This window comes from Pelodiscus sinensis, chromosome 2 (genome assembly GCF_049634645.1).
Source record: "Pelodiscus sinensis isolate JC-2024 chromosome 2, ASM4963464v1, whole genome shotgun sequence".
Lineage (NCBI taxonomy): Eukaryota > Metazoa > Chordata > Testudines > Trionychidae > Pelodiscus > Pelodiscus sinensis.
The window spans coordinates 19,629,504-19,650,155 of NC_134712.1; the positions used below are offsets into that span (position 1 = coordinate 19,629,504).

The following is a 20,652-nucleotide window of genomic DNA, read 5'->3' on the forward strand; positions in this document are numbered from 1 at the left end:
TTTTGATGAAATTAATACATTTCCACAACATTTTTTAATTTCCTCTCAGTATTTTCTGACAAAAAACTGTTTGGGTGGAAAAATTTTTACCAGCTCTAAAAGACTGCATTTTCCAATTAAAATTATTTCTATCTAATTCAGTAGAGCCAGACATTTATGCTCAAATTCCAGAAACTTTTAAAACGGTATCATTTTTGTTTGCCTCCACTGCAGTGAGATTGAATGTCTGAACTGACAATAAAAATAGTAAATGTAGCAATGGAAATTCCCAAAAGTCTAATGCAAATCCAGAAAGACAATTCTGATATCATTTACACAAGTTTTACATTAGTGTACTTTTATTGACTTCAGTGGATTTACTGTTGATTTACACTAGCGTGAAATTAGAATCATACCTACAGATTGCCAATAAAATTCAAAAGGTCAGAAATCTGTTTTGGTACTTGACTTCTGAAGGGAAAGATGCAATCAATGTCTGAGTAATCTTTAATATTTTAAAAAAAAAGCCTCCAAAACACTTATTTTAGACGTAGGTTCAAATCCTGCAGACCTTAAACCTCATTTGTAATTTATTAGAGCTCAGTGTAGATTAGTGTCAGTAAGAGTGGCCGTATTGGGCCCAAAATCCTTCAACAGGCCAAACCCAATACTAAGTTCAATAAGAATTTTACCAAAGTAAGGACTGAAGGAATTATTCCACAATGGCTACGTCTAGACTGGCATGATTTTCCGCAAATGTTTTTAACGGAAAAGTTTTCCGTTAAAAGCATTTGTGGAAAAGAGTGTCTAAATTGGCACGGACGCTTTTCCGCAAAAGCACTTTTTGCGGAAAAGCGTCTGTGCCAATCTAGATGCACTTTGCACAAAAAAGCCCTGATCGCCATTTTCGCAATCGGGGCTTTTTTGCACAAAACAAATCTGAGGTGTCTACACTGGCCCTTTTACCCGAACAGGAGCAGCATAGTATTTCCGCAAGAAGCACTGATTTCTTACATGAGATCGTCAGTGTTCTTGCGGAAATTCAAGCAGCCAGTGTAGACAGCTGGCAAGTTTTTCCGCAAAAGCAGGTGCTTTTGCAGAAAAACTTGCCAGTCTAGACACAGCCAATGAGTAGTATGTGAAGCAGCATATGTTAGAGAACTGAGCCAAGTGGTCTGAAACAACCAATTTCAGACCTAGCCATTACAGTTCTATTGATACGAGAATTTCTGAGGTATTTGCAACCAAAGGATGCAACTTCTGGGTGTGATCACCCTTACCAGCCATCAAGGCCGGCTTGAGCCGTTCCTGCGCCCCAGGCAGCGGGCACGCAATGCATGCGCGGCTCCACTCCCGGGTGCATGCGTGGCCCCGGCTCCAGCGTGCTGCGCCCCTTAGGTTGGCTCCCCAGGCAGCTGCCGGGCTAGCACCCAGCTTAATCCGGCCCTGCCAGCCATGCACAGTAATAATATTTGCCTCTTGCTTACATAGCAAGAGCTTCTTCAGATAGGGTATCAAGTGATCCCAACTCACCTTCTCAAGGCACGGCACTGCCTAGCAGTTTACACTGAGATAAATCTATTGACATCAATAGAGGGACTCCTGATGATCATTGGCATAAGGGAGAGAAGAACTAGGCCCAGGGATTTAAAGTTTTCTCCTTCCTTTCTGCTCTGAATTTTGGAAAGAGTTCCTTTAATACAGGAAATGTTCACAACTAACTTGACAAATAATCACAAACAATAGTAAACATTACCTCTCAATTCTTCTTCATGATTTTTCTGTGTTAAGAATGAACTTTTGGGGCTACTTTCTTAGGATTTGGAAGAGGTATTGAAAGGAGAACTAAGTGGGAATTTTGAAAAGACAGCCTTGGCTCTGTTGGATCGTCCATGTGAATACGATGCCCGAGAGCTTCGGAAAGCAATGAAAGGTGCAGGAACAGATGAATCAGTGCTTATTGAGATTCTTTGCACTAGGGTCAATAAGGTTCGTGGGTGTTTAACTGTTATATATCTTCCCTACTGTACTGTTCTGACTAGAGGGTAACTGCCTTCTTGAAGAAGCTATGTCTGTCCTGCTTCCTCAAGTGAGTGGAGTATGTCTCCCTCTAGAACATGGGTTCCCAAACTGGGGGGCGTGCCCCCCTGGTGGGGGGGCGTGAAGAAATTCCAGGGGGGACACAAGGCGACCCAGCCACACACACACACATCAATCCCACCACAAGTTTTGCTGCTATTTTTTTGGGAGGGGTGTGTGTGAGGGTTTCTCAAAAATCAAAAAGGGGGCGTGATGCCGAAAAGTTTGGAAACCACTGCTCTAGAAGCTGCAGACAAAAAGCTATCATCCCCCTCACACAAGAATCAGGAATATTTGTAAGGAAGAAACCCAAATAGCCAGGCCATTTATTCTGTTATAAACTGGACAGCCCTCTTTTTGGGTAGTTTGTCCCCACTCCAGGGCTGAGATAAAAATGCACATTGTTGTGTCTAATATCGGATGGGGGGGTGACATTTTGAAGAGTGCTCCACCCTGCCCCTGCCAGCATGTCCTTACACACCACACATGCAATGTCACATGGAGAGGAGGAGGGGGAGGTGTCTCACCTGCAGGCATGGGCTCACACCATTCCTAGAAGTACCAGAATAATGTCTGGGATTCTGGGACTGCATGAGTCAGACACTGGATTGCGGGGGAAGGGAAAGGGAGCGTAGAGGGCCATGGCACCATCACTTTTTACCCACTGTAAGGGTGAGCAACAGGGAGAAAGAGGCAGAGAGAAGCAAGCAGCAAGCAGAGTCTTAGGGGGAAGAGGCAACAAGAGAGTAGAGGTTAAGGGTAAGAGGAGGCACAGGAGTGGGACTTCAGGGGAAGGGCTGACACAAGGGCAGGAGCTTGGGGAGACGGGCGAGGTGGGACCACAGTTTGGGCACCAGAACCCCCCTCCCCTTTAGAATACTTCCGCTGTTTGTGGCATGAGTGCCACCTGAGAGCCAAACGCACAAAGAACATCTCACTGAATCACCTCAGAATGTTCCGTCTCAACCCTCCAGCACCCCTCTCCCAAAGGATATGTAGAGGCTTTGAAGAGATGGGACAAGAGAGGGACAGATGTCTGAGGGGTGCATCACAACACATGACACCGCGCTTATGCTGAGGGAATCCTCAACTGCATGTCTGAATGGTGTGAACAGCCCTTCGCATCACTGCAGCAGTTTGAAGGGCATTTAGGCCCTAGTCTCCAAGGTGCCTCAGGTCTGCTTGTGGTTTTTATAGGATAGCAGTTAAGCGTATGGTTTAACATCCATGAGACATGCACATGCATCAATGAGATGAGCACGTGCATGTGCTTAATTGCTCTCTTAAAGAAATATATATTTAAAGATATGCTTAAATGCTTTCCTGAATTGAAATCTTAGAGAAAACTGAGGATCTGGCCTATTACATAGCTCCCAATAAATGTCATCATTCTATCTGGGATCTAATCCCAGGTACGCCACTATGGTATCTGAAGACCACACGGACCTGTCACTGACCTGATCTTTTGTTTGTTTACTTATCCTAGCAAATTGTAGACATAAAGGCAGCATACAAAAGGCGTAAGTGATATTTTATTTAAAACACCTTCATTTAAAGAAAATCTCAGCCTTTAGCAGTGAATAAAAATCTTACAGACTTTTTTCTTAATAGTCTTTGACCGGGATTTAGAGTCGGATGTAGAAAGCGACACAGGTGGCTCCTTGAGGAAGATTCTGCTTTCTGTGCTACAGGTAAGAGTTGGAATATTTCCGTGACAAGCCTACATGATATAGATCTCTTCTTTTTTTCGACACCACCTAATAGTGAAGATTTAATAAGTATCTGTTTTGTGCACACAGGCTTTTTACAGGACACATCTATATATACCGCCTTTTAACCAAATCTAGTGTCATAAGTAGATTCAGTACAATTCAGGTTGGATGTGACCATGAGATGGGCTGGGCCACCACTTCCAACGGCTCTCCTTGGTTGCAAAGAATGAAATGGAGCCAATGGGAGCTGCAAGGCTCCATGGCCGCGGTGCCAGTAAATAAACCGGGGCGGCCAATTAATGTGTTTCTCAAAGTGATTTCGTGGAACACTTTCAGAAACACCAGTCTATAGAACCAGGAAGTAAGTAAAAGTTACTTTAAGAAACACTGCTAGAGAATATCATGGCCCTTGGCTGCTCTCACCATTTGCTCCCCACCTCTTTCTGTCAAGGGCATATTTTACCCATTGATGGTAATTCTCCATAAGAGGGTTTTGCTCAGTATTCCACACGTGCGCAGATTTTTTCTATCCATGTACAGAATACATTTTAGGTGCCCTTTGGCATGTGCAGCTGTGCACCACCAATAGAAACATAAGACCTAGCTGTGGGCGCTGTGCTAAGCAGCTGGATGGCATTTGAATTTCTCCTGAGTGGCTGCACAAGTGCCCAGCTTACAGGAAACATTGGTCCCTGCCCCAAAGATCTTACAATCTAAATAGACAAGACAGAGAAAGGGTGGAAGGGACTTGTTATGCTTTTCCATTCAAACAGAGCAAACATAATATCAGATAGAATTACTTTTATTTTACATTAAGTTAAAACAAGAACAAAAATGAAGTCATGAGGGAGAGAGGCAGAGTATGCACTGACTACAAAACACACAATGACTGTCACTTTCTGCAAGTAGAGATTAAAGAGAAAATGGTAGAGCACACAGGAAGCAAAGGCACCACAGTGGCACAGCTAAATACATAAAAGCCAGGCTCTTAGTGGGAAGCCATGGTAGTTTTATTTGACCCTACTGGGTGTATTTTTAGGGAGACAAAGCAGGGAATATTCATTGATTATCCCCTTAATACATATTACTAGAAATTCTTGTTGAAAATTAAAGCAACACGAAAAAGGCAGCTGTTAATGAATGGTTCTGATTGTTAAATAGGGAGGAAGAGTACAGGGCCACATGATTGCTGTTAAGGAATAGAAATGTGATAAAAAATGGCATCACTTGGGATGCCTCCTCTATACAGCATTGCACGACTGTCTAGATACATTACAATATTTTTTCACCTTCTTCTGAAGTAACAGGTACTGAGTATTTCAGTAGGCAGTATACTAGCCTTGGTGAACTAGCATTTCTCAAGTACTGCAAATACTATGGGCTAAATTCTGCCCTGATTTATACCTTTGAAGTCAACGGGATTGTTGGGATACAAGGTAAGCCAAAATAGACATTAGCTGGGTGTAACTTGTTGATACAATACTAAACAATGGTCAGTAGATGGCATCAAAAAGCAAAAACAGGCTTGAGCCACAAGTCAGAAAAGCCTCCATTCTAGTACAGGAGAACCCCAGAATTGCAAACACCTGGAATAGACGTTGTTTGTAACTCTGAGCAAAATGTTATGGTTATTCTGTCAAAAGTTTACAACTAAACAATGACTTAATACAGCTTTGAAACTTTACTATGCAGAATAAAAATGCTTTTAATCATCTTAATTTAAATGAAGCAAGCACAGACACAGTTTCCATGCTTTATCAAATCTTTTTAAAACTTTCCTTTTACTGTTTTATTAGTTTACATTTAATATATTACTGTACTAGCTTTTGTGTGTGTGTGTCTGCTGCTACCTGATTACATACTTCCAATTCCAAAGGAGATGTGTGGTTGACCGGTCAGTTTTTAACTCAAGTGTTTATAACTCTGAGGCTCTACTGTGCAAGAATAACCAGGATGTGTTCTCTTTTTCTACACAATGTCTGTTTCTGTAGGCTAACCGAGATGAAGGGCTAGAGATCAATGCAGAACTTGCAGAGAAAGATGCCAAAGATCTGTATGAAGTAAGTGAAATAATGGAGGAATCCCCAATTGTCAGTGTTTTTATCTGCTTATGGTATTTCTCAGGCATCTAAATGTTGCACAGCCCCAAAGAAAACAGCATTATACCAATGAGATGGTCGGGTGCAACCAGAATTGGATGCGTTAGATTCACTGCAATGTTTGGTTTTTAAAAATATGAAAAACAACAAATATTTTTTAAACATAAATGTTAACATTCAATCTCTGAGGCAGGGGAAGGCAGCTGGGGAACGGACGAATTGGTTTTCAACGTTGTCTTAGCAAGGAGAAACTACATGCAGCTAAGAGCTACCTTTCAAGCTTATGAAAAGGTAAGTTTTATTTTGGATTTCTTTTTCTTATCTGAAACAGGTATTGTGCAGTTTGGAGCTTGGTGGCAACTGAATGGAATTTCCATCAATTGCTTGATTCATCGATAAGTGGGGTGCGCTCCTGCTGTAGTTCTGCACTTTAAATGGAGTAAGAGCCCACTGGGCTCTGAAATAGCATTGCAGTGTAGACGTAGCCCAAATGGTGTCATGGATATTTGACATCAGTTTGCACCACTTGAGGACCTGCCCCATAATATTCAGCAAAATAAGTCTGATTGCTGTCCTGTCTTTCCTCAACACTATGAATAACAGAGAGGGTCTTTCCCTAGTCTCACTGCAAAGACCCAGCAAAGGGCTAAATCCTATAGCTAATAAGCCCCTGGCCATAAACCTTGAGATTCTCCCTTTCTTGACCTGCTCCTCACCACCACTGAAAAAGAGATCTGATGGGTGGGAATCTACATATCTCAGCATGATCCTCTAGCAAGCCTCAGGTTCAGGAGGAAAGGTCTACCTCTTGCTGTTCTCTCATGCTGAAATGGGCCTCTTTTGACAAGAGGTTTCCATGATTGTGTGGACTTGTGCCCAGGGAGCCTGAAAAAATAATTAAGAAGTATTAAGGACAAAGTAGGAGAACTTCAAATGGGCTCCTGTTTCTGACTAAATGGAAGCTCACCAATATAGCCCTTGCTCTCAAAATGTGTACATTAGAGAGGGGCCTATGCCCAACCCCCAGATGCAAACACCCCAGAACTTTGGGAACATCTGAAGCTCAGCTTTGCAGCTTGGTTCCAGATAAAATATAAACAGCTCTCACTGAGAACATGTGTAACATTACATAGGCACTCAATGAGTAACACCCATCTGTCTCAGCTACTAAAATGAAGAGACAAGAAACAAAGTTTCATTGAGTGCCTATGTAATGTAACAAATGAAATTCAGGTTTGTTTAGACAAAGTTCATAGCTATTTACAAGGAAGAGAGTTAAGATAAAATGCATTAGGTTGAGAATTAGTTTAATATTGAGATGCAGTAGTCCAGAGAATCATCTCCCACAGGCCATGGTAGACACTTAACAGTATTTAAAACTGGATTGGACAAAACACTGCAGAACATACTAGACAGAACTTTCTGGCAGGAGGATGGACAAGATGAAATTTCCCATTAGGGAGGACCATTTTATGATTCTCTGATTTTGTAGATAAGTTCCTAAAAAAAGTCATTGGCTGCATCTAGACAGGTATGATTTTGCTCAAAAATGGCCGCTTTTGCGCAAAATTTTGCGCAACCCATTTTAGCCATCGGGCTTTCTTGCACAAGAAATTAACGTGGCTGTCTACACTGGCCGTGAGTATTTGCACAAGAACACTGACTTTGTAATGTACAAAATCAGTGGTTCTTGCGCAAATACTCCGATGCTCCCACTCAGGGATAAGCCCTCTTGTGCAAGTATTCTTGCGCAAGAGGGCCAGTGTAGACAGCCACGTTAATTTCTTGTGCAAGAAAGCCCGATGGCTAAAATGGCCATCGGAGCTTTCTTGCGCAAGAGAGCATCTACACTGGCACGGATGCTTTTGCGCAAAAGCACATGCCAGTATAGACGCTCTCTTGCGCAAATACTTTTAACGGAAAAACTTTTCCGTTAAAAGTATTTGCGCAAAATCATGCCAGTCTAGACGCAGCCATTGTGTTTTGATGCCTGAAGATGTTTACCTTAAGATGAGAACTTGCATGTATCTAGCTTCCTAAACTTGTTCTGTGTTCAACATATAATTGGAACCATTGAATCTCTTGATGAGGTGAAAAATCTAGTAAGGCATGGTTGGAAATACAGTCACAAATTACTCCAAATCTTGGTTTGTGGCTAGAGAGAAGCCAAAGCCCAAATCATTTACCCACACATGCACACATAAACACTACCCAAACTCTGGCAGTTCAGAGAACCTCAACTCTGAAATACCCTGAGTTTCAAAAGCAAAGGCCAAACATGGGTTGTCCAAATCAAATCCATCTGCATTCTTTCCATTTGGCTGACCAAGACTATAGCCATGTGTCCACACACAAATACGCTACATGTTTTGAAAGGTTTTATTTACAAACCTATATTCAAACCAAGCCTGGATTTTCAGAACTCAAACCCCAAATGTTGCCAGTTTTGCTGATCTCTCATGTGAGCAGATATTCCAGAATGGAAGAATCCTGTCTCACAAGGAAGAGTGGGGGGAAATTATCTAATTTTTACAAATAGAATATGTATTTTTATTCACAAAAATTAAAACAGATTGTAACTTCAAAATATTTTCTCCTTCTACTTCCCCATAGCCTCCTCACTAGAGCATAGCACAAAACCCAGGAAAAGCTCAGACCCTTATAAACCACATCAGGGCTACTCAACTTCGGAAGCTCTGGGGCCAACAATGATAATCTCAGCACATGCAGAGGGCTGCAACTTAAGTGTGGTTGCATATTCATGCAAATATATGCAAATAGAAGCAAATAGTTTCTTCCACACTGACGGGCATGAATACAAAGATTAAGGCAAGACTACACACACACAGGCCCCATTTAAGTCAGTTCTGCTGATATTAATAAAATGCTACATTTACCCGATTTCTACCCACATGACAGCATTGTAATGAGCAATGGCAGTGCAGGAATTTAACTACTAAAATGCATATCAACAGAAGACTTTTATATTGACTCCTTTTTTGTTTTGGCTCCCATCTGCAGTCCACATGTTGAGCCCTGCATAAACCCAAAGTGCACTGTGGGCCGCAAACAAACAGGCCGCAGGCTGCATGTTGAATAGCCCTGTACTACATGGACCCCCCAAAAACATTACAATCCCCCAGAAAATGTACTTTGACTGTCTGGAACGTAAGTAAGTCCTTGGTTGGCCAGAAGAGGCATGAACAGTTTCTCTCAGTTAGAGATGCTACAACACCCATTTTCCACTAGTGCAAATGCTTCAGGAAGCTTTAATGATGAATATATATATATTATATATATATTCACATCAGTATAGTTCTTTCAATGTCAATAGAGTCTTGAAGAATTACACCAGCTAAGGATCTGGTCCTTTGAGACAGAGTGAGACCCGTGACCACTATGGGAACTAAACTAATTAAAACTTACTCCCTAATGTCAAAGAAGGGATTGATACGATCTAAATCAGTCTGGGTATGTCTACACTACAAAGTTAATTCGAACTAACAGACGTTAGTTCGAATTAACTTTGATAGGCGCTACACTAGCGCTCCGCTAGTTCAAACTTAATTCGAACTAGCGGAGCGCTTAATTCGAACTAGATAAACCTCATTCTACGAGGACTAATGCCTAGTTCGAATTAGCTAGTTCGAATTAAGGGGTGTGTAGCCACTTAATTCGAACTAGTGGGAGGCTAACCCTCCCCAGCTTTCCCTGGTGGCCACTCTGGGCACCACCAGGGAAACTCATCTGCCCCCTCCCGGCCCCGGAGCCCTTAAAGGGGCACGGGCTGGCTACGGTGCCCGTGCCAGGTGAAAGCCTGCCAGCACCCAGCCAGCAGACCCTGCACCTGGCACGGCACGAACCAGCCACCCGCTGCCACCCAGCCCTCCGCCTCTTCCTGGGACCAAGCTGGCGGCTCCCGGGAGCCTGCCAGTGTCTGCAAGAGGCGGGTGCCAGCCTGGTCTAGTGCGGAGATCGTGGACCTCATCCACGACCTCTGCACTAGACACAGGAAAGTGACCGTCTAGGGCAGGATAGCTGCCAGCCTGGCCATCCAGGAGCAGGTTTGCATGAAAATCAAGGTGGTCCACTGAGACCCCCAACCCTGAGCCCTGAGCTTAGAATGTCCGTACTGGGTCAGATCAAAGGTCCATCTAGCCCAGTAGCCTGTCTGCCGACAGTGGCCAACACTAGGGACCCTGGAGGGGATGGACCGAACAATGACCAAGCCATTTGTCTCGTGCCATCCATCTCCAGCCTTCCTCAAACAGAGGCCAGGGACACCATTTCTACCCCCTGGCTAATACCACTCCATGGACCCAACCTCCATGACTTTATCTCACTTCTCTTTAAACTCTGTTATAGTTCTATCCTTCACAGCCTCCTGCAGCAAGGAGTTCCACAGGTTGATTATTTGCTTTGTGAAGAACAACTTTCTGTTATTAGTTTGAAGCCTGCTACCCATTCATTTCATTTTGTGTCCTCTAGTCCTTCTATTATGGGAACTAATGAAGAACTTTTCTGTATGCACCCTCTCCACACCACTCATGCTTTTATAGACCTCTATCATATCCCCCCTCAGTCTCCTCTTTTCTAAGCTGAGAAGTCCCAGTCTCTTTAGCCTCTCTTCATATGGGACCTGTTCCAAACCCCTGATCATTTTAGTTGCCCTCCCCTCTTCCACCCTCTCTCTTCCCCTCTCCCACCTCCTTTTCCCAGTTTCCCCGAGTTTTGTTCAATAAAGAGAGTTTCTATTTTTGAACACACGTGTCCTTTATTTTGTACATCAGGAAGGGGGGCTAGGGAGGGGTAAGTGGAAGGAGGTGAGGGAGGAATGGGGTACGAGCCCCCGATGGGGAGGACTGGGGTGGCTCTGTGGGCTTCTCGGGGTGGAAGCTCTCCTGAAGCCCCTTGATTGACCCCCCCTCCGGATGGCAGTGCAGCCGGGCTGATGGCCGAGTGCTGTGATGTGCCGAGTTTGGGCACTCAGGGCACTCCAAGCCAGGACTGCTTTGCAAGTGGGGAACCCCTGAGAACTGTCTGTCCGGGGTGGGGGTCGGGTCCCTTTAAGCACAGCCCTGGGCTATCCTGAGACAGCAGCTCCACGCTCTAAGTACTAATCTGATGCCCTGCCGGCACTGGTTCCATCCATCCTTAACCTCGGTTCAGGGTCCACTCAATGTGGACATGCTAGTTCGAATTAGCAAAATGCTAATTCGAACTAGTTTTTAGGTCTAGATGCACTTATTCGAATTAGCTTAGTTGGAATTAACTAATTCGAATTAAGTTAGTTCGAATTAGTGCTGTAGTGTAGACATACCCTCTTTTTCCATGTTACATGCCAACTGATCAGAAACAGAAATGGCTCAATACTGCTGTTATATTAGAGGGATAGATTAGTGCACAAACATCAACTATAATTCATTTTTTCATTATCTCTTTAGCTGAAAGGAAAAGACATTGAAGATGCCATTAAAAGTGAAACATCTGGAGATTTGGAGAAGGCCTTTCTCACTCTTGGTAAAAGAAAGACCATCAATAGTGTTTCTCTCTAGTTTTCATCCTCGCTTGACTTTAGCACTGGGGATCCTGTTTGTATTAACACAGTGATATTTGCTTTGTTAGAATTAGGTTGAAGCACAGTAAGACCACTGGGTGACAGAAGAACTAGCTATCATTATTGCCATAATCAAACCAACCAATGTTGACTTGGCCTACACGCCTGTGGGGGTGTAAGAACCTCCATTAAACCCTAGCATGGCTACCTACCTCTTGAGTCTCTGAGCACAGAAATAAGCCAATGCCATAACACCCAACAGAAAGTTGGCAGGGAGCAGAAATCCAGAGGGGCCAAAAACAAGTAAAACTATGTCCCCATACCACTTGTTTTCATTCTGGAACATAACTATCCAACTTTTCAGCCCTTCTGAGCCTGCATCAACATTTTAATTCAATTTTAACATTCCCAATGATATAACATGCTGTCTCTGCAGGGTAGTACATTCACTTTTAGGCTCCATCAGCTAGCATGGTGTGGGTTGACCCCCGCATCTCCACAGAGCCAGTTGCAGGATTGAGTCTCTATAACAATACATGTCCAGTTGGGTACAAACATTGGGGATAGCTAGGTTTTCTTTAAGAGGGCTGTTATTCCCCTCCTGCTGAAGCTGCAGTGCAGAGTATGGAATGGATAAGGTCCCTTTTACTGTTCTTCTTTAGTGAGATGTGCCAGAGATTGCCAAGGCTATTTTGCCACCCGTCTGTACGAAGCAATGAAGGGTGCAGGGACAGAGGAGGAGACTTTGATTCGCATCCTCGTGACTCGGGCGGAGGTAAGACATGCTGGGACCTGAGAGGCCCCAAAATCTTCTGGTGGATAAGTGTGAAATTTAAAGGGAATGAATTATTAGGGCCAGATTCTGCTTGGAGTCAATCTGTTTTGCAATTTAAATTCAGCACCACTCCATTGACTTACGTGCTATTGCTATTTTTACTCCCTTGTAACGGAGAACAGACTCTAGCCCTGATAGTGAATCTATTTATTTTTTAAAAGAACAATGCATTAGACACATTAGTAATTACACAATGGAGCCAAACACATCTAGATAAAGTTGGCCACCATTATTCAACTGGGAGATGAGTAATAGGGTCCCAAAGAGGTTTGTTTAAAAAAAAGTCTTAAATGATGAGAAAGCTGCAGTTCCCGAAACATGGTCAGTGGAAAGTTAGGGAGTCACTTGGTACAGGCTCTGTCTGATTCTAGAAGGGAAAACAGGGCAAAGGAGAAGGAGTGAAGAAGTTAAGTGCCAAAGCAGACTGATTAAAGGCTTTGAAAAAGTACGAAACACAGTCAAGACACTTCAGCTCCATAAACAGTGCCATAACATCATTCTTCCATGCAAGTGGTTGTTACCATGGGAATGTTTCATGGCCATGAAGAGGAAGGGAAGATGTATATGTGGCAGTGAGGCAAAGTGATTGTCCAATGATTGGAGTAATGGGACTGGAAATTTGTCTTCAGAACAATCTCCCTGTTAACTTGTGGCCTGACTATGAAATCATTTGAGAACCTCTATAATAAAGATATGATCCATATCATTGATACCATCTTTGATAGAATAACGTATGACATCTGGTTCTCTGTACTTAGCAACCAGAACATTATTTATGACCCACAAACTATTTTTTTTTTAATTTGATTCCTGGAAATATCTCTCCCACTCCTTGCCATCCATGAGTGTCTTCCAGAAGAGACAGTAACTTGAGCCACTGTGTCAGGGTAAGAGTCAAGATATCGATTTGAGCTAAAAGCACACCCAGGTTTTTAACCTAGCTCTTCCTCGTCAAGGCCAAGGATCCAAATCTGATTAAAATCAATGAGAATCTTCCCACTGATTGCTGTGAGCTTTGGATCAGGATCTAGAAGTGTGGGGGATTGTGCAAAGCAGACCCTCTCTTCTAAAAATTCTTTCTATTTCCTATCAGATTGACCTTCAAACAATAAAGGAGACGTTCCAGAAAATGTACGACAAGTCTTTAGCCGAGGCCATCAAATCAGACGTCTCCGGGGACTTTAGAAAGCTGCTTGTGGCACTGCTACACTAAGGCTGCTGTCACAAAGGGAGAAAACTAAGAAGAAGCCACCTTCTTGATCAGCTTTCAAGCAGTATACAAAAAATGTGGTGCTAGCAATGAAAGCTACCCAGTTTATTTTCTTTACAGCAGAGGAACGTGTTGCCAGGTTCACGCCAAGCCTATCACACCAGATTTTTCATGCAATAAAAAGTTTTAAAAAACTAAATCAAAACTGGCCTGTCTTCCCACCTGTAACTTAAAGAGAGTTTTCTAGAATCTTGTCACCATTTCCCCCCAAGGATCCTGGATGCCTACTGAGAATTCTGAAGATGGTCCCTTTCTTCCTCTGTTTCTATCACCTTCATTCTGAGCACTCTATATCATGCCATCATACTTTCTGCCAACATGGACTGAATATTGTTCTCTTCTGACCCTATCATCACAGCTGCTTAGGCTGCCAGTGAGTGGGCAATGAACCCCCCTGGGCTCTCCATCCAAAGCGCAAGCTGGAGTGATTTTCCTGTCTCAGCCCTGTTGTCCCATCAGCATCATCAGCAAAATTATCCCACAAAAGGGCCCAACAATTGCCATCACTGGGCTCAGGAGAGGGCAGGGACTGCGCCCTCTGGGCTATTCCCTGGAACCTAGCACAGCAGGGTGGATGAGGAAGGAGGTAGGTGGGCCTGGTCTTGTCCTACATCTACATTGCACCCCCAACCCTGATTCCTGCACTCCCCACACACACACTCCCTGCCCTGAGCCTCTACTCACTCTCCAACCCTGACTCATGCACCTCCACACACACACACACCCTACCCTGAACCCTTTCTCAACCCCCAACTCTGACTCCTGCACCCTCACACTGCCTGCCCAAGCCCCACTCACTCCTAATCCTGACTCCTGCACCCCCCAACACACACCAATTGCCTGCCATGAGACTTCCTCACTCCACCAACCCTGACTCCTGCACCCCTCACCACAAGCCCCCTTCCCTGAGCCCCTGCATCCTCAAGCCAGCTCCCAGTCCTGAGCCCCTCCCCACCCCCTTGATTTCTGTACCCCCCCACATCCCCATCCCCTGCCCTGAGCTCCCCCACTCTGACAAACAGCCTAACACTCCCCAACCCTCTGCCTTGAGTCTTCCCCCCCACATCCCCCGTACTCCACCCCACACAAATTTATTACAGGTAATGTATCAACAACCCTCCCCAGTCTGGAGAACACCCCTCCCCCCACCAGTGTGGTTGCAATATGACAATACCTATAAGAAATGTAAATTACTTTTATACCTGGACTGAACCAAGATGAGCCAGAAAAACAGGATGAACCTGGAATAGGATTGTTTCTCAATAAACCTTACAGAAATGGAGATAAAACAGAGAAATGTGGCCATGTTCTGTTTTGGCACAGTTAAATCAATGCTTAAGGTTTAAAAACTAGAAAAAAACATTATTGGAAGTCAAATTGTAGCCCTTTTTTGCTAAAACATAGTGAAGGGACAAGAGTTTATAGCAATGAAGAACAAGAATTATACTTCACGGTATTCCCATTTTTAAAAAATTACTAAAAAAACTAAACAGAAAATTTTAACAATCCTTTTTAAAAGAAATCTAAAAGAAAAATTAACTCCATAAAATAACACTGTATTTTTTTAAAATACAGTTATTTAAATAAAGCATGAATATTTTCTTTAAAAAAACACCTTAATTGAGTTAGGGATCCAAGCAACACCAGTTACTTCGGTCAGTTAGACGTAATGTAGCAAGAAGAGTAGGGAAGATAGTCTGGGAAACCAGGCAATAAGAGAGGCTGGTCAGAAACCAAGCTTATGGTGGTTTGTGTATGTATCTTGGTCATTCCCTTTTATAACAATGTACTAACTTCTGAGGAGGTGAATAAAGTCTCACGCTCGCTCTCATTTATATCACACTCCCAACAATGGTATCTGGGCAGCTGGTACAGTACTTAAAACAGGAGCAAGGTCAGTCAAGGAAGGCTAATTAAAAGGAGGGAGGGATTTAAAGGAGCAATGTGAGGCTGCACAGTGCATGGGGCTGGATGGATGCACCAGTCACAGGGATATTTAACAGCTCCAATACTTAGCGAATTTTTTAGAAGAATTAATTTTTTTATTGGAGGCAAGTTCCTAATCTGAAATTAACCCAGGTGGCTGTATCCAGGAGCTCTCAGAATCAAGAAAAAAAAGAGCACAGCAAAGTAGGAGACACGTATCTTATATCTGTGGTTGCCTTAGTTCTGTTGTAAGCCAAGCCCTTAGAAAGACAGTAATAAATAATTACTAAGGTGTCTAGTGTTCCCAGGGATCTTTTATCATTCAGAGGTCACATTGTACATCCAATCCAATAAAATCCATGAAAGCAACACTATTTGGGTGATTCAGTTTGGCAAAAGTATAGCAGGCTTCCAAAACGAGTGTGAAGGAATTGGTGGTGGAGGTTTAAGTACCAATGCTAAAATAAGTTTCAGCAGGATTGGAGAGTGTTCAACACTTCTTAAATCAAGTCACTTTAGGTGCCTACGTATGAATCTCAAATTTTGGTACTCAAATTTGCTGTGACTGGATGTCTTTTCAATTCAGACTAATCGTTTTTCATAGGAAACAAGAAAACACAGGATAAAATGTCTGTTAGCCTCTTGCCTTCTGATAGAGACTGGCCTGAACCAAACCACAGGGGCCAAACTCCAGATGCAATTTTTGGGCCAAATTCTTCAGTTACACAAGTGCAAGGGCAGCAGTGAAGCCTATGAAGTTATCTGGGTTCACATGGATGTAAGAGAGCAAAATTTGGCTTCAGGTCTCTATCATGGGTCAATGGCTGGGCTTCAAACTCTTACATTTAGGAGCTCAAAATTCAGATCCAAAACTAAATGTTCCAGATTTCAGAGGTGTTCAGATTTGGCCCATTATGCAGCCTGCACACTCAGAACCAATCTAAGATCCAGATATGGGGTTTAGATTCACTCTCATCTCTGCTTTTAAGGAGTGAAAAGAGGTTCTGGGCTGTACATGAATACAATCAGTAGCAGTATAGTTACAATGCTGTAAAGACTCATTCTTGATGATCAGCTATATAGAAAATGAGTAACGCAGTAGTAACATAGGGCATAAGAGAGGTGAGAGGGATGGTGTTTCAATGCTCAGCAGAATCGGTCCATGCGGCTATCTGGACCAGCAAAACAGGAGGAATGCAAGATAGCTGGAAACAGGAAGAGAGCAATTGGGTGTAGCAAGACTTGGGTTTGAGGACAAAGGGCAGTAGGTTCAGAACAATTTGACAAAAGACTAAAGGGGGATTCTTTTGGAAAGGCTAAAAGTGTGTGCGCCCAATGCCGTGTCTTTGAGACAGCTTTGGTATTGCACTGTCCCATCTGACCCAGAATGAAGAGCTTCATCCAACTCTTACATGTCACTGTCCTCTGCCTCCCATGTAGTAGTGCTGAGTTCTACCTACCTGTGACATTCTTCCAGTGACTCAAGCCCCTCCCACTTGTCTGTGCAGCTCCATCATTTCTGGTCACCATGATACAGTAAAAGTTTTGTTACCCAGCAAGTTGAGGGGTTGTGGTTAGTCAAATATTCTGGTTGACAAAGAGTTCAGAATGTGGGATGGGGTTCAGGGCTGAAGCAGAAGGATATGGTCTGAGAGGGGGCTCTGTACTGGGGAGGGGGTTCTGGGATGTGGCCAGAAATGAGGTGTTTAGGGTGGGGTGAGGGGAGATCTGACCTGAGGCAGTGGGTTGGGTGTGGGGCTCCAGTTGGGGGTGCAGGCGGGTGGGGCCAGGGATGATGGATTTGGAATGCAGGAGGGGGCTCCATGCTGGGGCTAAGGGGCTCAGAGGACAGGAGGAGGTGCAGGGCACAGGCTCTGGGAGGGAGTTTGGGTGTGGGAGGGGATTCAAGTTACATTTCTCCCAGATCAATACTAGAGATGTTAAAAAAGACTGAAAATGGGGCTAACACTTCTGATCTCTCACCCTTTGTCTGGTCCAGATTCTAAGCTCTCTAGAGAACAGGCTGCCTGTCACCTCATACCTGTTCAGTCCCTAGCACAGTAGAGCTGCGGACTCATCTGGGGACTTGCAACCACGGCCACAGTGCTAATAACAACAAATTAACCCACTAGACCAAACTGCTCGACATACAGATTCACTTTCTTTTCTCACAATTTGTTCTTATCACTTGCTTTGAAACATTACCTGGTATCACAGGTGTGCTTTGTGCAGCTCTCTGCTAACATGCTGTTTTGCATCTTATTTCAATCACACTCCTTGGTGAATGATAACAGATATCACTGCCTCTCTTTCCAGAGCTGGGTAACATAATAGCATGACTCTTCCTCTGGCACTAAGGGAGGGATTACACAGATACCTGTATGTCCTGCACACAACATCCAGACATATAAACAAGAGGCTTCAGAGGCTTTTGTTACAATGGTCCAGTAGTTCAGGCACTGACCTTCATGTGACAAGGCCTTGGTTCAATTCCATGTTATGCCACAGGGTTTCTATGTGACCTTGATCAAGTCACTTAGTTGTTCTGTGTCTCAGGATACATCTACAGAGAGGTGATATTTTGGGATACCTCAGTATCCCAAAATGCTGTAGCTACCTTGCATCTTAGAAACATGCCTGTTATTTTGAAATAGTTTTTGAAATAACACGGATGCTATTTCACCATCCTTGTAAACCTCGTTGCACAAGGGTTAAGGGATGGCTCGAAATAGCGCGTTATTTCAAAATTTGATGCTGTGTAGACAGTGCCAAATTTCAAAACAGCCTGTTTCGAAATAGACTCAAAATAAGCTCCACAATTTGCATAGTGCAAATTGTGTAGCTTATTTTGAGCTTAGGGTGCTGTGTAGATGCACCCTAGTTTCCCTGTGAGATACACTGCTACTTCACAGAGGTTTTGTGATATATTGTAGGGTGCTGAGGTACCTGGGCCAATCTAAGCATTAAAGAGAGAGACCTGGTTATTTCTAATATGCTGCATGAAAACATATTTTAACTAACAGGAAAACCCATCCCAAACATTTGCTGCTAGTTCAGTTGCAGGCTCTGCTCTGTGTCAAGCTGAAACAGTTATGACTATGACATCATTCAAGCAAACTCATTGACAATGATCCAGCTGAGGCACATAGCTCTCTAAGGTGCGCCACTGTTGGGAGAATCATCTCTGAAACTGTTAGCCCTTCCTCCCCCCTTCATGCAAAGGGAAGAGGTAATCAAAGACGGGCAGCAATACCTTCACTTCCCCAGAGGCATGGCCGGAATTAGCAGAAACCCTTTGTGAAGTCTTAGCATCAATTCCCAGTCAAACAGGAATTGTTTATTTAAACTATATGGGCCAGGGTCTGAAGTCAGAAGGATGTTGCATAAGTAAAGACCTCAAGATTTGATGTTATAAATGTTTTTCAAACATACACCAGCATCCAGAACAAGAGGAACAGCAAAAATCCCACCCATCTAACCCCAGTTCCCGACACCATAAAATGTCAATATAAGTGAAGCGTATCCAGGATTGAAGGACTGTGATAGTTTCTTTAAGGGTTAAAAAATAAATCCTTGGCTATTGCCAGAAAAGCTAAACAAACAAACCCTAAAGGAGCTAGTGCTAGTGCAGAGAGACACCATGCCAAAGCACTCAGCATAAGAACCACCATATAACGCAGACATGCCTGGCTGCTTTTTGACTTATCTGCTCGGGTTTCAGCATCATTAATTTTCCCTGAATGTGGAGCAGAACCTTTAATTTTGGTTTTTGAATTGTACTGTAAATATTTAGGACATAATGATGACCAGCTCTTTAGGCAGCGGTATGGAAGGCAGCAATGCACCTTCCCCCAGCCCACCTTGCATGGCCCACATTGCTGCGACAATGCTCCTGGGAGTGCAAGGGCTACTAATTATGCTGCTCGGGACCACGTCCCCTGAAAGTGGGAGAAGGAGAGAGAGAGAGAGAGAGAGAGAGAGAGGAGTAGGCAGGGCTATGGAGTTCTACCTACTCCCCCATCTGCACTGGCCGATAGATTTGGCTGGCTGGCTGCACAGGATGGGGTTATTTAATGGGGGGGTGTCAGACTATGCTCCTCTCTGTGTAACCAGAGAGGCTCCAAGATGCTTCCCAGTGCTCCCCCTGCTTCTGTCCCCAGCTCCGCCCTGCCCCAGCACAGGGCGGTATCTTGACAGCACTGTCTAGCCCTCAGTTATGTTAACATGGTTTTATGTAACATGGTTTTATGTAAATACATATTTGGAAACTGCCACATGGGGCCCAGGTTGTAGTATGAAGCAGCCTCTGTTTCTATACTATAGGAACAGATGACACCACAGCGCTGTGATCCGCTGGGGTGAAGATAACGGTGCAAGAGCAGGACTAGCGATGTGCTCCCCATAGCAGAGCAGAGGCACCAAAGGACTTTGTCTGGTTTTTACCTGGGTGTAACTGCATGCAGACGTCAGGAATTTCTGACCATTCAAGTGATCACCACCAGAGACAGGGAGATAGGACTCCTGGGTTCCATTGCAGCTTCTGACACTGATCTGCTGTGTGAAATGATAAGCACCAGGCACTTAAGAGTACTTAGGACCCAATCTATCAGCTTCATTTAGCATGGACACTCTAAGGGTATGTCTACACTACCGCGCTAATTCGAACTAACTTAGTTAATTCGAACTAAGCTAATTCGAACTAACGGATCCAGACTAAAAAACTAGTTCGAATTAGCGTTTTGCTAATTCGAACTAGCATGTCCACATTAAGTGGACCCTGAACCGGGGTTAAGGATGGCCAGAAGCAGTGCCGGCAGGGAATCAGATGAGGACGTAGAGCGTGGAGATGCTGTCTCAGGCTAGCCGAGGGCTGTGCTTAAAGGGTCCCGACCCCCACCACGGACAGACAGTTCTCAAGGGTTCCCCGCTTGCAAAGCAGTCCTGGCTTGGAGTGCCCTGAGTGCCCACACTCGGCACATCACAGCACTCGGCCATCAGACCGGCTGCACTTGCCGCAGGCTGCCATCTGGGGAAAGGGGGCAATTGGGGGGCTGTAGGAGAGCTTCCACCCCCAGAAGCCCGCAGAGCCAGCCCAGTCCTCCCCATCGGGGGCTCGTACACCATTCCTCCCTCACCTCCTTCCACTTACCCTTCCCTAGCCCCCCTTCCTGATGTACAAAATAAAGAAAACGTGT

The 20,652-nt window shown here is 44.1% G+C and overlaps 1 protein-coding gene across 2 annotated transcripts in view; it reads left to right on the forward strand.

Annotated features, from left to right (window-relative positions):
• ANXA13 (annexin A13) overlaps positions 1-13,683 on the forward strand; it is a 42,011-nt gene extending 28,328 nt beyond the window's left edge. Inside the window, exons 4-11 of one of the 2 annotated variants that reach the window (XM_006137480.4) lie at positions 1,798-1,968; positions 3,545-3,578; positions 3,670-3,749; positions 5,762-5,830; positions 6,059-6,160; positions 11,314-11,389; positions 12,089-12,201; positions 13,355-13,681. In XM_006137480.4, coding sequence (XP_006137542.2) covers positions 1,798-1,968; positions 3,545-3,578; positions 3,670-3,749; positions 5,762-5,830; positions 6,059-6,160; positions 11,314-11,389; positions 12,089-12,201; positions 13,355-13,474 — 765 coding nt within the window. In that variant the 3' untranslated portion in view covers positions 13,475-13,681. Of the gene's footprint in view, positions 1-1,797; positions 1,969-3,544; positions 3,579-3,669; positions 3,750-5,761; positions 5,831-6,058; positions 6,161-11,313; positions 11,390-12,088; positions 12,202-13,354 lie in introns of both variants that reach the window. The other variant, XM_025178691.2, reaches the window with a different exon arrangement.
• Positions 13,684-20,652: the final 6,969 nt, after the last annotated feature.